The sequence below is a fragment of the Caenorhabditis briggsae genome, assembly GCF_000004555.2.
Source record: "Caenorhabditis briggsae complete genome, chrIII, whole genome shotgun sequence".
Lineage (NCBI taxonomy): Eukaryota > Metazoa > Nematoda > Chromadorea > Rhabditida > Rhabditidae > Caenorhabditis > Caenorhabditis briggsae.
The window spans coordinates 10,474,304-10,491,769 of NC_013490.2; the positions used below are offsets into that span (position 1 = coordinate 10,474,304).

The window sequence follows — 17,466 nt, forward strand, 5'->3', positions numbered from 1 at the left end:
TTAATTTATGATTTTCCAGATCCTCCCCACCCTAAATGAGCCATATCTAAACTACGCACATCTACAAAAATATAGGAAAAGATGCGAATTTTAGGATTTTTGCTTTTTTTGGTCTCCAACTGCTTGGCTCTTCATAATGGATCATGCATTGGATCACCATGTGGATCGAATGGAAACTGTCAAATTGGACCAATCAATGGAACACAAACTACGTTTTGGTGCAGGTTAGTAGTTTTTCTAACAAGCGAGTTACTTGAGGGAGCAGGTTTAACTTTTTTTGAAATTTTCGGATCAGATAGAAGAGCTTATGAGGATTCCAAATCTGTTTAAAAAATCAGCAAAATGCTCACGTGAGCTGAGTTATGACCTAGAAAAGTTTCCCTATGATTAAGCAATTTCTCGTGAAATTTTTTTCACGGAATAGTGTATTTCTTTTAAAACAATATATTTCAATCAGCAGTGTGGTAAAGTGGTAAAATGGCAAGTTCAGAGGAGGAAGGTTGTAGGTTCGATTCTCCCTATCCCAAAAATTTTGCAAAATTGTTTTATTTTATTTTAAGCTGCCATAACTGGCTCTGGAATAAAATTTACGCAATCTAAACATGTTTTTCGGGAGTTTCTCGTTATGAATAGGCATTTTCCAGAATAAAATCAGACATTTAATTTTTGAAGAAATTCACAAATATGCTCATGGGTTCATCGAAGATTTTTCAAATTTTTTTTTCAATTTTTTTTTGTTTTTCTTTCTTTTTTTGGTGACCTCAAGCATGTCATAATTGTTGGATGAGTTGGCTTCGGCTCAAAACCCCTATAAAAGAAGTTATCTGGTCCTCATTGAACCATTAATCATGACAACAACCTTGCTCATCCTCCTGCATGTCCTTGCCGTTTTTAAACATCAACCGAAGAAGCCAAAACTGGAAAGGACGGATCAGAAACTGGCGGACAGAATCATCTCATTGCTCCAGCAACACGAAGATGGAAATCTGGAATCGTATGAAGAAACCAGTCTTGAAACATGTCCTTATCAAGAGCTTGATCCTGACAAGATCCAGAGGAATGCCCTCATTTTTTGATTGCAGATGCTGAGCCAAGCATATTGGCAGATGTGCTCTCCCATCTTCCAAGAATGGAGACAGTATGCCTAGTATTCTGGCGGTTATGTGGACAGTTGCGCTCCGAAATGTGACAGACCAATTCAATATTGCTTCGACCGGAAAGTTCATGGAAAGTGCAAGTTATCTGGGTGCAAAAGATTGTCAATGGTCAAATGCGCGTATTGTGCCAAGAACATATGTTTCCAGCAGTTTGTCATCGAATGCCACCGATGTGTTTAGAATCCTCAACTGTTTTTTTCAATAAAATAAACAAAAAAAATTTGAAAAAAAAATTTGAAAAATCTTCGATGAACCCATGAGCATATTTGTGAATTTCTTCAAAAATTAAATGTCTGTTTTTATTCTGGAAAATGCCTATTCATAACGAGAAACTCCCGAAAAACATGTTTAAATTGCGTAAATTTTATTCCAGAGCCAGTTATGGCAGCTTAAAATAAAACAAAACAATTTTGCAAAATTTTTGGGATAGGGAGAATCGAACCTACAACCTTCCTCCTCTGAATTTGCCATTTTACCACGTTACCACACTGCTGATAGAAATCTATTGTTTTAAAAGAAATACACTATTCCGTGAAAAAAATTTCACGAGAAATTGCTTAATCATAGGGAAACTTTTCTAGGTCATAACTCAGCTCACGTGAGCATTTTGCTGATTTTTAAACAGATTTGGAATCCTCATAAGCTCTTCTATCTGCTCCCAAAATTTCAAAAAAGTTAAACCTGCTTCCTCAAGTAACTCCCTTGAAAGTTTTTGGTTTTTTTTTGTAACTTCCTTTCTATCATTTTTCATCACATATTTTTGTACCAACTTCTGCTCAACGTTATCTAGTTTCTGTTACTTCTCCTAGAATCCAACCCTCCCCCTAGTACAAAACAAAGATTACGTAACCAACTCTGATTCTAATTTATGGGCGGCATGCTCACACTGATAAGATAACTTTATGGTCCTACTTGACACGTGTCTCTCTTTTTTCTCCCAATGCAACATAATTAGTTAAACAAAGACATATTTTCCTCTTTCCATAGTTTCTCCTCTTGTTCCCCATCGAAAACTTGCGCAACACGAGAGAGAGAGAGAGAGAGAGAGAGAGAGAGAGAGAGGAGAGAGAGTAATGGGTAGAACAAGGGACACCTGCATCCTGTAGAAGAAAAAACGAACTTTTCTTTTTTTCTTGTTCTTCAGTGGGGGTGATGGGAAAACGAGATAGGAGGGTCTGGGGGAGAAGAGAGATAGGAATGAAGCTTGTTTTGGGGGAAAATGAACACCTGTTCCGGATAGTTCGGGAATTGATAGGAGTGACAAAGGAGCAAGGTCGCTCTATTGATAAAAACACATCCGAATTTGAAAGTTTCGAGAAACTTCGAAAAGTTTTTGATTATGAAATTTCGAAGGTTTGAATGTGGATCTCAATTTCAATTTTCCGTTTTTCGGAATTAGAAAAATTGAAATTCTTTGAAAAAAAGTTTTTTTAGATCCTCATTAGAAAAATTTCAGACTGCTTCTACTGTTTGGTTCTGGATTCTGGAGCTCTTTCCAAAAACTACCGTACCCCTTTACTCCAAATTCCCGTCTTCATCTTCTCTTCAGATTTTTTTGTTCCCACCAAGACCACCCAATTAACCCTTCTCATTAGAATTCATCGGGAAGCTTTTCTTTTCATTTCCTCCCTTTTTTGTCAAGCTTCGAAAAAATCTCCTCTTCCCTAAATCGGTAGTTTATAGACATGGGAAAATGGAAATGAGAAGACAACAAAAAAAGACTGGTCTTCTGAAGGGAACGTCATCTGAATGGAAGGTCTTATCACCTGTTTGAGAGGGGTCTGTGTATTTTTTTCCGTAGTCTGTGTATTCCAAATAGTAAATGAAAATCTCGAACTTCAAAACTCAAAATTTCTAAACTAATCTGAAATATTTTCCAGATGCAACGACGGCTCCTACGGTTCATTTTGCGAGAAAAGGTGTCCATTGACTTTTGATTCCAATCAAAAATGTGTCTACAACGAAGAGAATCAAGCAACATTATGTGTTTGTAAAGGTGAGAACTCTTTCTAAAAAATATAAAACATGTCCTTTACCATAAGGTTGAAAATCCGTCTTGCTTTTTCCCATGGGGACCTAAAAACCCATCACTCATTTTTAGACCCCCTGACACGGGCGGTCACTCGTTTCCCTCTTTTTTTTTGGGGACATGTTGCGAATGAAATTCCGGAGCATCTGCTGCCCCATGTCACCCCTTTTTGTCGGATATTCTAGTGACCACTCCATTCATCATCAGGGCTTCGGAGGGACATGAAAAAATAGGAAAAGGGCATTTTGAAGTTTTTTAGATTCTGGAAATCTAGATAAACAGATAAACAGACAGGCATTTGAAACTTACTATTCAGGTGTCATATTTTGAAAGGTTCAAGAAAACATTTCGAAATCCAAGTATTTCTTCTTCACTATAGGTACCAACATAAGGTGTAATATTTCTTGTCACCTCTTTGGCCAACAACGACAAATTGTTCCTCCGACCATACCGTCCGTTTTTCGGCCGCACCATACAGCTCATTTGTCTTTTCGGCGCCCCTGTCTCTCTTAAAAATGAACCAGATCCTGATAAATTGCTCTTAAGAAGATTCTAAAAGAAGGCCTTGGTCATTTTCACACACACTTCTTGTGTCCCGCCCGTTCTCAACCACATCTCTTTTGAACACAATTTATGACCAATGTTCTTTTTTTGTAAGGAACGGCCGTGCGACCCGATGGCGCCCCGCCCGTGGTGTTGCCAAATTTTGAGGGAATGGAAAGTCACCTAAAAAGTAGAGCAGATGTTTGATGAAGTGTGTAAATCATTGGTTTTTTGAAGAATCAAAGACAACCGGTATGATGTATGGAGAAGGCGTGGGAAAGTGTAGATTTATTGGGATTTGAATGAAATATGGAAAATCAAATTTGAGGGGCTAATCTTTGGCTAAATTAAGTGAACAAGAACATTCAACTCTTTCACCGTAGAACGCAGAAATTGAATTACTTTGATCTTCTTCCCTAACTACAGTATCCCTGTTCTCTACCAAATCAATCTTCCCAATATGAACATCCCAATTGGGTCATCCTAATTTTTCAGATGGATATGGAGGTAAGTACTACTGTACTTGTGCATTACAAGTAGTTTAACGCAACCAATTTCTCCCGAAAACTTCTAATCAAACAATGTAGCAAATGCGCCCTATAATTATCGGTTCCGATTGCACAACACGTCTCCCGAGACCATTTGAGAGCAAACTTATTAGTCAGAAATATGGTTAGGAGGGGAGATTAGACATGGGTATGTAGTATAGTTAGTTTAACTAAAATAACATAAAGAATACTGTAGCTTAAAAGTAACTAGTTCCTTTTCTGATATACCGTACCATTCCTTAACGTATAAAGCCTTCTAATGAGAGTACTGTACACAAATACTTTTGGATACTGTGACATTTCCCGTCTCTAGGTTCTCAAAACATTTGTCCAACTGTTGACTTTCTCATGATGACTCCTCTCGAGAGAAAGAACCGTCAACACTGATCATCTTCATCGTCATCTTCGGGTTTCATGATCATTTCACTCTATAATTAGAGATCCAACGGTACTGGCGTCTCTAGTCAGACACACTTTTCTTCGCGTGATAGAAGAAGGTCGTGGGAACGGTTTCTGGCTGGAAAGTGTAGAATCGCTACGGTGTTTAGATTACAAGGGACTGCTTCTGAAGCATGATCTGATTCTTTCCTCCCAAAAGAGTTTCGTAGGCCATTTCATCCAAACGCAATCTAATTAAAACCGTATCCGAAAAGAAGAGGATGTAATACCATATGTTTTGTCGGGTACTGTATTAAGATTGGAATCTCAAAAAAGTCTCCTGTTGCGTAATTTCCTTCAATCTCTCTCATAACATTGACACCTTTGAAGAGTGCTTAATGAGGGGTGATAATGACCTATTACAAAGAAAAAACCATGAAAAGGGAGAAAAAAAACAAACTTCCGGCGGAGAATTAAATTGACACACATTGAAAGTTTTTTTCAAAAAAGGCCATAATGGGAGAAGATACATTTTTTGAAAAATCAAAACTTTTCAACTACAAAATCAAGAAGAAAGCTACTTACGGAAAGTGGGGTTTGAGCCAACAACATTTTAATCCTCTTTCTAGATTTTTAAAGATGTTCTAGCTTCAAATTAGCTTATCAAATTAGGCGTATTGTCAAAAGTTTCAACCTAGTCGTTCTCAATAAAAAGCCTCGATTTTTCAATTAGAAACTAACTAAAAAGATGCGGTATTCAAAGTAGTTCTTCAACAAAAAGAAATGAGTTTGTCATCTCTTCTTCTGAGTCGGCAAAACTTTTTGATCTCCGTGTAGTCCAACTGTTGCCCCCTTCCTTTTCTATTTGTTGCGAATTCGATACTTCTGGGAAACCCGAAAGATGACCCCCTCAATGAATAGTTTAGGGATTAACATGAATACTTTTTTGCAGGAGAAAAATGTCAGAATCGTGGATGGTGTTATTACTCAGAAGACAAGTGTCAGAATGGAGGAAAATGTGTTGGGAATGGACAGAATGCCACGTGTATCTGTCCGACTGGATTCAAAGGATCGAAATGTGATGAGGATGTGAATGAATGTCAAACGAATAATCATGATTGTAGTCCAAGGAGCACTTGTATAAATATGGTTAGTTTTGAGGATAGGAGGTGAAATTATGAAAATGTAGAGAGTCTGTAATTGGGTTATTCAGAGTAACCCCATAAGCTCTAATAAAAACCGACCCTATAATTGCACTTTGAGCTCAATTATCTCCATTTCTATGAGAAATATCAAAGTTTTGTCTAACTGATAAAATGTTTGTTATAATGTCATCAACATTTTATCAGTTGACAGGTTTTTGATATCTCTTATAGAATTTGAGGTAATCGAGCTCAAAGTGAAAGTATGGAGTAGCCTTTTTTGAGAGTGTTTACGGTAACTGATACATAGTGGTTATTTGATCAGACAAATCAAAAACAGCAGAAATTAGAATCAAAAGTTTTACTTTGTTAAAAATTAAAACAAATCGAGATCTTTGTTTTTTTCACACTTTCCCATTAATTACCGTATGCCTCTCTGTTTTCTCCTCGTGCAGCTGTCGATGCGAAGCGAAAGAAACACACAGAAGAATAAAAAACATGCCGCCTTTCGTTTTTGTGATTCAGAATATCTATCCTTCAAAAAAAAAAGAATTCATATATTCAAGGGCGTGCAAATATAGAATTCTTCCGGTATAGATGTTTGCTTACATAATTATGTAATAATCTCAAGAGAGTGTCTAGTAACTGACTTTTCTTCCGGTTTAAGATTAGGATTAGGAGAAAGTTACTGTAGTTATTGTAATCCAGAATAACATAGCTACAGAATTACGTAAGCCTACAGTACCTGAAGAAAAAAGATTCCAGTTACAGTAATCCATTTCACAAAAGAATTCTTTCAGAATGGTTCATATCTGTGTGTATGTCCTCAAGGATTCCTTCCACCTGATTGTCTAACCCCTGGAAACTCATCAAGTGTGGAGTTCAAACCTACCGTATGCTTCGTGGAAGCCTCTCCAGAATATCCGAAAGGAATCAGTAGATACTGTCAAAATGGAGGATACTGTGATAAATCAAATGGTGGAAAATGTGAATGTCCACCAGGATACAAAGGATCCACTTGTGAGATATCTCCATCTCCCGAAAGTTCTAAAATCGATAACTGCTCGAAAAATCAATGTATCCATGGTACTTGTTCTTCATTTGCTGGTGGATTCATGTGTCTTTGTGATGATGGATTCAGTGGATCATTTTGTGAAATCGGAAAAAATCACTGTATTGGAAACGAATGTGCCCGTGGATCCGAATGTATCAACGATCAGAATTCATACTTTTGCGATTGTCCACCAGGAAAAACTGGTCAATTTTGTGATAAAATGGATTGCTCAGCGATTCCAGGAATCTGTAACTACGGTACCTGTATCGATAGTCCATTATCTGAAAAATCATTCGAATGTCAATGTAATACAGGATGGGAAGGAGAGTTATGTGATGTGGATAAAAATGAATGTCAAATGTCAAATGTTTGTATGAACAATGGGACTTGTGTCAATCTTCCTGGATCCTTCCGATGTGATTGTAAACGTGGATTCGGTGGAAAATGGTGTGATGAAGCACTGAATGTATGTCAGGATGTTCATTGTGAAAATGCAGGCACTTGTTTCCCAACTTATGATAAGTCTCCAGTCTGTCAATGTCGAAATGGATTTATTGGAAAACGATGTGAAAAGGAATGTCCTTTAGGATTCGCCAGGAGTACGATGTGATCTTAAAATATCTGTTGGAATCTGTTCCAGATAGCGGTCCAAAATGTTTTAATGGAGGACAATGTCTCGGTGGATTCTGTGTTTGTCCTCCAGATTTCACTGGAAATCAATGTGATGTTCCAAGGAAGGAAGTGATGACGTCGTTTGAGAATCTATGCAAATCGGATCCATGTCTGAATAATGCCACGTGTATTGATGTAGATGCACATATTGGCTACGTTTGTCTGTGTCAACAAGGATTCGAAGGAGATATTTGTGAGCGACGTAAAGGTAAGTGATTGTTTTAGTTTTCACAACATCCTGGAATTCTTTTATTCAGATCGGTGCCTTGAGAATCCATGTGCGAATGGTGGAATCTGTCATCAAGACAATCGTGAATTTTTCTCGTGTGACTGTCCAAATGGATTCTATGGAGAACGATGTGAACTCGAAAAACGATTCTTCTGTACCAATAACACATGTAAAAATGGAGGAATTTGTCTTCGAGATAAAAAATCTTCAAAATGTGAATGTTCTTATGGATATACTGGAATTCGATGTGAAGAGAAGATCAATTTGGGAATGTTCAGTGAGAAGGAATTGTAAGTTTTCATTGGAATTCTATTAATTAATTCAAAATATTTAATTTCAGTTTACTCCGATCTGTCTGTGAGAAACGGAAATGTTGGGAACGTGCAAAGGACGGAAACTGTGATTCAGACTGTAATTATGCTGCCTGTAAATTCGATGGAGGAGATTGTTCTGGAAAAAGAGAGCCATTTTCGAAGTGTCGATATGGAAATATGTGTGCTGATTTATTTTCTAATGGAGTCTGTAATCAAGCATGTAATAATGAAGAATGCCTTTATGATGGAATGGATTGTATGCCGGGTGTAGTCAGATGTCCTGCGAAGATTCGAGAATATTGTGCTGGAAGATATTCAAATGGTGTGTGTGATTCGGAATGTGATACAGTTGGATGTGGATTTGATGGTGGAGATTGTACCAATCAAACAGAAACGAAGGCTTATCTAACGGACATCAGAATAACAGTACAAATGGATCCATCTGAATTCCAAGCGAATGGAGGAAAATCTTTAATGGAAATCAGTGCAGCTCTTCGTGCAACAGTCAGGATTCAAAGAGATGAAAAAGGACCATTGGTATTTGAATGGGATGGAGAGAATGAAAGAGAGCGAGTTGAAATGGATGTGAGAAATTAACAGAACAAAATATTCTATCGTCTTCTGTTCGAAAGATTCGAAGTGTTGGAGGAGAAGGAGTGGTTGTCTATTTGGAAGTTCAGGAGAATTGTATCAATGCTAAATGCCTATACAAAGACTCTCAAACTGTTGTCGATTTGATCTCCGCAAGACTTGCCAAGAAAGGAATCAACTCTTTTGGTATCCCGATTTCAGAAGCATTGGTATCCACCCCTCGGAAATCTGGAACCCAGTCATCTGGATCATCGTGGAGTAATCTGATTCTAGTACTAACTGGAGGATGTATGATGCTTGTTGTTGTTGCTGGAACAGTTACTCTCAAAGAGAATCGGAATAGGAAACGAAGGATTATCAATGCACCAGTTTGGACTCCACCAATGGAAAATGAAGATAAGAATAATAGAAGAATGCATAATCAATCGATGAACTCTAGTCAACATTCTTTATTGGATCCAACTGGATACTTTGATTCGAAAAGACATCGAACAGATTATGAGAATGGACACATGATGACAACTCATTACAATCAATTCTTCCCTCAATCTTCAAACGATTATATTACTGATTTCGGTGGATCTGCAACTGAAAATAATAATCGAGTTTCCATTCATCAGTGTTACAGTATTCTTCATGAACAAGCAGCTAGTGCAGATCCAATAACTGAACGGATTACAATGGAATCTGTCAAGTATAGAGATCCAAATTTCCTTCGAAATGTTCTCCATTGGCTTGCTGCCAATTCAACAGGTAAAGATGAATATTTGTTGGCAAAAGAGGCGAAAGAATGTATTGATGCTGGAGCAAATGTAAATGAAATGGATCAAAAGAGGATACTCCATTGATGTTGGCAGTCAGATCAAGAAGAATTCGAATGGTTCTACACATGTTGAAGGCTGGAGCAGATCCATCGATTTATAATAAATCAGAGAGAAGTGCACTTCACGAAGCAGCTGCAAATCGGGACATTCGAATGATGAAACATCTTCTAACTGACAAAAGAATCATTCGAGATATCGATGAATTGGATAGAAAAGGAATGACTGCTTTGATGTATATTGCTGAGAGAGAGGGAGATGAACAAATTGAAATGGTTAAGATGATGATGGCAAAAGGAGCAAAGATTGATTATGATGGAGCTGCCAGGAAGGATTCAAACATTTATACAGGAAGGACTGCTCTTCATTATGCTGCTATGGTTGATAACCTTCCGATGGTTGAGTATTTGGTTTCTCAAAATGCGAATAAGGATAAACAGGATGAAGAGGGAAGAACTCCAATTATGTTGGCAGCTAGAGAAGGGCATTCAAGGACTGTCATGTTTTTGGTTCACAGTGGAGCAAGTATTGAAGCAGTCGATGCATTGGTAAGTTTTAACTCTTTTCATAAGTCAGTTCATTTATCAATTATTATATTTTCTAGGACCGAAACGCTCGTCAACTTGCTCTCTCGAATCATTTCCATCATATCGTCGAAATCTTCGATAATTATCTTCCACAGCATCTTGAATTTTCGATGGAAATGACTCACCACCATCAGCAGAATCAAAGAAAAACAGCGCGACCATCTTACAAGTCTATCAAGAAAGCACCAAAGGCAAAGAAGGAAGCAACACCACCAGCACCGGCCACCGCCACGACTTCTCGAGATTCCACCCATTTGACGCCTCCACCCTCGGATGGATCTACGTCATCACCATCGCCACCGCACTTCATGGCTAATACAACGCATACGCCTCCGACCAGTTTCCACTATAGCCCGGAATATCATCCAGCGAGTTCTGATGCGGTAAGTTTTGATAGTATTCTTGTCTAATTCCAGCACTAGTTCCGGCCGAAAATCACGGTGTTTTTTCCATATCGTTTTTCAAAATTTGATTTTTTTCCCCGCGCTTTTTTTGATGGAGTGAAGCTTTATGAAGTCACGAAACTGTAAGACTCGGCAGTTAAAGTTGAGGCTTTCTTGTCGAGACCAACGCCTCTTCGAAAAATTATCATTCGAGCGCATTTACATGAAGTTCCGAAGAAATCGCCGTGAAAACTCGAGAGTGGGCGGAGCTTAGATCCGGTAGCAAAATCTTTAAAGGAGCACGTGGTCTTAGTTCCTGGCCTATTTTCCGATTTTTCGTCGACTTTTGACGATTTTCCGAGGTTTGTCGTTTTATGGGATTTTTTATGATTTTTCCGATTTTTGTGAAAAAGTTGAAAACCACAAAAAATCGTATTAAAAAAAACAAAGAAATGTATCGATAAAATTGTTTGATTCATTGAAATCGTTGAAAAAATAGGTCGGAAGATAATTACGAAACACTCATGCGTCTTTAAGGATTTACCGGACCCACGCTCCGCCCACCCTTGATTTTCGTCTTTAAAATATTTTTAAAATCCTCGAAACGTTCTCTAAAAATTCTGATTTTTTCCAGTTCCATCCTCAATGCAGTGCTCTTCCGAATGGCGAAATGTGGTATACGGCGTCACCGATGCACCAGCACGAGCCGATGATGCGACACCATGCGGAGGCATCTTATCAGTACTATTAATTCTTTTTTCGTTTCTAGATTTCATTGTATTTTTACGGGTTTTTTATTTTTTTGTTCTTTGGTTTTTTTTTGATAATTTTGGGCGGGTCTAATAAATAGAGTTTACATGAGTAAATAGCAAGCAATAATTTATGATCACAATTCACAAGATGTGAAAACTGGGAAATTCGAGAAGATCAGAGTTTAGCAATTTATTGTTTTCCATTTCCGTTGACTGGTGGATTGATAGCGGCTCTCTTGTTGAGATAGGCCTTGATGTTCGGACGCTCGGCGAATCTCTCATGGAACTTTTTGAGCACTGGAGTTGCATCCAAAGCGGTTGGCGAGAGGATGAGATGAATGTCAAGCTCCTCGAACAACACGTAGTCCGCGTAGCTTTCCTTGTCTCCTGCCACGTAGTGCTCTCCGTTCTTGTAGGTTCTGAAGAGCTTCTCAAGACGGGCGAGCTCTCCTGGAAGGGTGTCCTTGATGTAGGCGTCCTTGCCATTCTCGTAGTTTCCGTAGATCATCTGAGCGTACTTGTTGTGCAAATCGCGAATTCCCTCGTAGAACATGTCGATGAATGTTGTCTCGGTCTCATTGTTTCCGTTAAGACCTGCAAAAACAAGGAATGTATAATCCAAAACAAGTCTCAAACTTACCATGGACACGTCCGAGATGACGAAGAATAGCACCGGATTGAACGAGCTCCTCATCGCCCGACAGAAGGCATGGAACTTGTCCGAAGATCTGGAAATTTTTTAATTTTTTAAGCTCAAATTCTTTAGAAGGATTTACCATCTTTGGCTTAATCTCGGCCCACTGGTCACGAGCGATGCGATGGTCCTCGAAGGCGACTTGTTTGTCAACAAGAAGAAGACGGACTGGCTCGGCAAGACCGCGAATGTCAAAGTAGGACAGTTTCAAGGCCATTTTCTCAGCTGAAAAAGGGAAAAAATATTTTTTTGTTCAATTCGAAGTTTGGGAGAAAAGAGAAATATGTTATTGGTTCCTCGGTGGAGGGGCTTTTATAGCGGAGTAGAGGTATTAGGGGCGCCAGACAAAACAAACAAGAGAGCACTGGAAGCGAAGAGAGTCGACAACGTGGATGCAGAAAATGATGACAAAACTTCAGACGATGATGACTAGAAGAACATTTCGAGGTCAAAAAATGAAAATTAGAGGAAAAAGGAGAGATTCTAGGAACCCAGGAAACTTGGGATCGTGCAAAAACTCTGCGAAAATAGTGAAAATTCGTGATTTTTTTTTGAAAAATTGTTTCGACACATTAAATTATTTAAATATCGCCAAAGGAATATGCGAAATTGAGAAATCTGAACTCACAATGAGAGAAAAAACCCGAAAAATTTGATCGAAAACTTTGAAAAAATGGGGAGATTTCGATGTCTTTTTGAACCAATTTGTAGCTAATAAACTCGTTTTGTCACATAATAGTATAACAGGCACAATATCAAAAAAGAGATAACTTCGTTCGAAATTAAAAAATGAGAGCTCAACAGTCTGGAAAAATCCGATGAAAATTCTCAGGAAAAAGTTGGCGGTCCGAGAAAATTTGAAATCTGAAATTTCGCGCGCTGTTCACCGAAGCGCGTTTGCTTGTTAGAATTTTCTGGAGAATATTTGGAAACATTTTTTAAAACTGTTCCTCATTTGACCCGAAAATGGATGTCTTTCTAGAATTTTTTAAAACCAATATTTGCTTTTCAAGACCCTTCTCGATGCTTCCCAATCAACAAAAAAACAACAGGATGAATCAATCTCCTTGCAAGGTGTGTGAATATCGTCCCCCTCCCGTCCCAATTCTACAATCACAATCGTCACTTTCTCTTTTTTTTCTCGAAAAGTGATCCGTTTCGGAAAAAGAGAATTCTCCTCTCCCGACTATTCTTCTCCCTTCTCGAAACTTCGAAGCCGCAGGCAGGCGTCTGCTCGCCTGCGTCTCTTCTCTTGACCCACTGTCTCCTCTACACGTGGCCTCAGCGATTGGTTTGTTGCGCGGAGAACCTTCTAGAACAATCTACTCGCTTCCCGAAGACCTCGGTTTCGCCTGTACAAAAACACCAACCTCCTGACCGTGGATTCTTCTTTATTTTTATATTTTGATCTACAATTATTTGCAAATTCTATTGACATAATATCAGACCTGTCTTCCTTCCATTGTTCTCGTTTTTATCTCCGTTTCAAATTTCCTTTCATTTTTTTTTCGTCGCAGCTGTGTCGCATCATCATTTTTACCGTTTTTTGTTTCTATTCAAATTCATCTTGCAGCAAATGACGCAACTCACCAGCAACTTCAAGCAGTTTTCGAACCAACAAAACTCGAATTATCAACAGCAATTTTATAATTTTGACTCCCTCAATAATTCGTCACAGCGAATCGACGATATTCATTATTATGTAAGAGAGCCCAACGGAAAACGACCGTTTCCCACCGAATTCGAATTGGTGAGTAATAGCTGAATTTCTAGAGGAATTTCTAGACATTTCTTCGATAAATTTGGGGGGCTCCAACCAAAATTTTTTTATTGGATTAAAATGTGTTTAAAAAAATGTCGATTCATATAGAACCAAAGCAAAAAATTCGAAAATTTGCAAAACTTCGAAGAATTGCTTCAAAAAGCGCATGATTCTCAGTTTTCGTCCATTTCTGGAAACTTCGAGAAGGTTCTGGAATTGTTTTTGAATTTCCGTCAAAACTTAAAATTTTAGGCAAAAAGTCCCGGAAAAGAAAAATGAGTGTTTTCAGTTTTGGCGGGAATTTGAAAAAAAATTCGAGAACCTTCTAGAAGTTTCCAGAAAGAGACGAAAACTGATATTTATTCGCCTTTTGAAGCGATTTCTCAAGGTTTTGCAAGTTTTTAAAATTTTTTTCTGGAGTTGCTATGGGAATCTAAATATTTTGCTACACATTTTGATGTTCTGAATTTCAAAAAAAATTGAAAAAATGACAATTTAAGCTCTTCAAATAGAGGTGGAATATGCGGTAGTGAGCCCAATAACTAAGAAAAAAAAATCTAATATCACTATTACTACAAAAAAAAGAATAACCCGAGATAGATTTGAGAGAGAAGAAGGCGTGGCGAGAGAGCGACGAAGCCCCGAATCACATGTTGATTCATGGACTCCTACCCTATTTAGCCTTGCATGATCGAGCGGGAATAGGCTAAGCTTCGAGGGGCAGATGGTCTCTTAGGAACCCCCAAAATTAGAGAAATCGCGTGCGTTCCGATTTGCTAGCACAGCAGCTGTCCAAAGGGACGACCCCGTCCAAATCGAGTTGGCGCCCTTTTTTGGCCTTGGCGATTTCAAAAACTTGATCGTAGTTTGTCTAGGTGGCGTTTCTCTTTTTTTCAACACTTTAGAAATATAAAATTGCCTCTTTTCTAGGTTTTAACCATATTTTCTTAAGCCCAACATTCGAAGATTAGGTCTTGCCACGAATTCGACGTGGCGTCTTTAAACAGTTGGATCTGTAAGCGCTCAACAGAAAAATAGCTCTTGTTTTCACCGGTAGACACACTGGCTACAGTAGTTTCAATCAGCGATAACATTGAATTTTTAGCAAAACAATTTCAGGCAAGAGGTGGCCTTATCAAATATTTGCGCTCTCGCCGCCGCCGCTCTCTCTCTCTCTTGTTTTCGCTAATTTGGCCATCTCTATGATAGACTCTATCCGTTCCGTTATCTCTCCTCACTCTTTCTCTCTCTTTCCCCGTTCCAATCCCCATTAGTTTCTATACAAAACTGATTGAGCGCATTTCCATGGAACGAGAAAAGAAATGTCGTGAAATATGGCGTCCTCGGTGAGGTTCACCGAGTCTTTCTGCGCTCTCTCACTTCCGCTTTCTCTCTCGCCGGGTGTGTCGCCCTCCTCTTGATGCGCCGGCACCGGCACGCCTCGTTCCTTCTCGCTTCTAAGCAGATTACCTCTCTTTCGCTTTTTCTTCTCTTCTACCACCCACCTCTAACCAGTCAAAATGAACAGTGATCACCTGGACCTCCCCAGATGTCTAGTGTCCCTCAAAATCTAGCCTAAACCCTTTTAATTCTGCTTCAAAGTCTTAATATATGCATTTTTAGGACATGGAATATGTGCCGAGAACGAAGCGACGATATGATAAAATAAGTGCGTGTCTGGAGAGCTTCTCGATCTCCAACGACAAACCGAATCCTATAAATCTGTAAGTTTTAAGCCATTTAAGACTTTTGAATGATTAATTTTTGGATTTTTCAGTGAGTCCTCATCTGACGAAGAGATGGACGAGGTGACGGTTCCAGAATACGACGAGGAGATCGAGTCGACGTCTACACCTGTAGTCGTGGAGCCAGATGACGAGCCAGCTGTTGCCAAGAAGATTCGGTTGGATGGATCGCTTCAAAAGTATTTGGAGAAGTGCAAGCAAGATCCGTATGCCTTTCTGCCAAAGTGAGTTTTTTTCTTGATTTAGAGAGGAAACCTAAATTCATTTTCCAGAACCGAAACACTGAAAGGCAACGAAGTAGCGATCTGGCAGCCGACGATCCTCGTTTCGCCCAAAAATGACAACAACATGTTCGGTCGAATTCAGGAGATTGACGATGAGGAGGAAGAACGTTTAAACGAGGAGATCAAGTCTCGAATCATTGAAAACGAGGGGATGGTCGATGAGGACACTTCTCGTCAAGAAGAGACCATTGGCATCGTAGAGCTGGGCTCCGGCTCCGATCACAGTGACATTGGCTCATCGTGGAGCTCCCCGATCCCATCGCCAATTGGCTCCTCCACTCATATCGTTGAACTGGACCCCGGCTCGCCGAACAGTTTGACGAATGGAAGTGTCAGTGATGAGGAAATGATGGAGTTTGATTGATTTTTTGGTATCTCTCACTTGTATATTTACGGGTTTCTTTAGCATTATGTTAATATTGTGTCTTTCATTCGTTCTATTCTTCTAATAAATGTATTTGTTTTTTTCATAAGTCTTCAAAAATCAATAGAGTGTATTCGATCACAAGTGCCGAGTATCACTTATTTTCCCATCCTTTGAATCGTCACACCACCTCTCTAGTAAACTAAAAGTGTTTCGAAATAGTGATTGCTAAGTCTTACAATTTTCGTTCAACCTGCGTCTCAAATGAAATTTTGGACAGCTGGTTAGTGGAGAGAGAGAACTTCGTCTCTTCTCATTTTCACTCGTTTTCTCTATTTTTTTGTTGTTAACGTTGTTTTGTTGTTTTTTTTTGTTAACCTTTTTTTCATGATTCACCCAAATTGATTTTCTTTTTCATGGTCTTTTTTGGGGTAAAAATTTTGGGTGTGGTCTTTTTTTTTAATTTCGAAAAAAGGAGAAAAAATGACCAAAAAACTCTAAAATTCGCGGAAAAAGACTTCAGGGAACGAACGGAAAATTCCAGTAAAAACAGAATTTTCTGCAATTTTAATAAGACGTCACATGATTTCTTTCGTTTGGAGCGGCGAGAGAAAACAACAATTCTTGCTCATGCCTCTTTTTTTTAAATCAGAGTTATCACTGACTGATCGAGAGAACATTGACATTTAACGCTTCTCCATCATCATCAGTAAAAAAATTTCGAAAATAAATATAGCAATTTTTATTTAGGTCAGCTGGTTTTTTGGTTTGGTAAATAGATCGATTTTTGTACGGTTTTTTGGGAGGAAATTAGAAATTTGTTGAAAATCTTAAATTCGTCGTTTTTATCCGCGAAAATATGCAATTTGTTCTGAAAAATGGGAATTTTAAAGCCGGAAATTTAGGTTTTCGACTAATTTTTTAAACAAAATTGGATATTTTTCGATTTCTTCGAAGAAAATGTTTAAGATCGATGAAATTCGTCGAAAAATCGAAAAAATATGACCGAAGGTCCCACAACGACAACTACCGTAACCAAAAAATAATTACATTTTCCGGATTTTTTCCCCGTTTTTTAACTGATTTTCATCTGTTTTTCTGTTATTTTTCCAACGAAAAAGTCGGAAAATAACAATTTTTAATACTAACAAAATTGACTGAAAACACACGAAAATTGAAACAATAAATTCAGAAAACAAAATTGTTTATGGATTACGGTAGTTGTAGTTGTGGGACCTTTGGCCACTACCACCGGTATTTCTCTTTTCTCCATAGTTGAAAACGGGCCGGCCCGGGCAGATGGCGGGCCGGCAGATAACTTGTCTCCAAAACGAGATGTTCAGACAGTGTTGGTACCAAATGATAGATCTCGACAGAGCCCATCACGTCTATATCATTTCAGCCGGACTCCGATCCA

The 17,466-nt window shown here is 38.6% G+C and overlaps 3 protein-coding genes across 3 annotated transcripts; 2 read left to right on the forward strand and 1 right to left on the reverse strand.

Annotated features, from left to right (window-relative positions):
* Positions 1 to 81: 81 nt before the first annotated feature.
* Cbr-lin-12 lies at positions 82 to 11,199 on the forward strand (the record flags this gene model as incomplete). Its single annotated transcript, XM_045244355.1, is given in 11 exon segments — positions 82 to 224; positions 3,038 to 3,153; positions 5,608 to 5,804; positions 6,607 to 7,450; positions 7,492 to 7,731; positions 7,781 to 8,042; positions 8,093 to 8,639; positions 8,657 to 9,469; positions 9,493 to 10,026; positions 10,083 to 10,448; positions 11,083 to 11,199. The coding sequence occupies 11 exon segments, from the start codon at positions 82 to 84 to the stop codon at positions 11,197 to 11,199; spliced, it is 4,179 nt and encodes a 1,392-aa protein (XP_045093320.1).
* Positions 11,200 to 11,390: 191 nt separating this feature from the next.
* Cbr-gst-1 lies at positions 11,391 to 12,111 on the reverse strand (the record flags this gene model as incomplete). Its single annotated transcript, XM_002642378.1, has 3 exons — positions 11,391 to 11,794; positions 11,841 to 11,928; positions 11,977 to 12,111. The coding sequence occupies 3 exons, from the start codon at positions 12,109 to 12,111 to the stop codon at positions 11,391 to 11,393; spliced, it is 627 nt and encodes a 208-aa protein (XP_002642424.1).
* A 1,359-nt stretch (positions 12,112 to 13,470) lies between these two features.
* On the forward strand, positions 13,471 to 16,049 carry CBG06824 (the record flags this gene model as incomplete). Its single annotated transcript, XM_002642377.2, has 4 exons — positions 13,471 to 13,644; positions 15,280 to 15,380; positions 15,434 to 15,625; positions 15,674 to 16,049. 4 exons carry the CDS (start codon positions 13,471 to 13,473, stop codon positions 16,047 to 16,049), a joined length of 843 nt encoding a protein of 280 aa, XP_002642423.2.
* Positions 16,050 to 17,466: the final 1,417 nt, after the last annotated feature.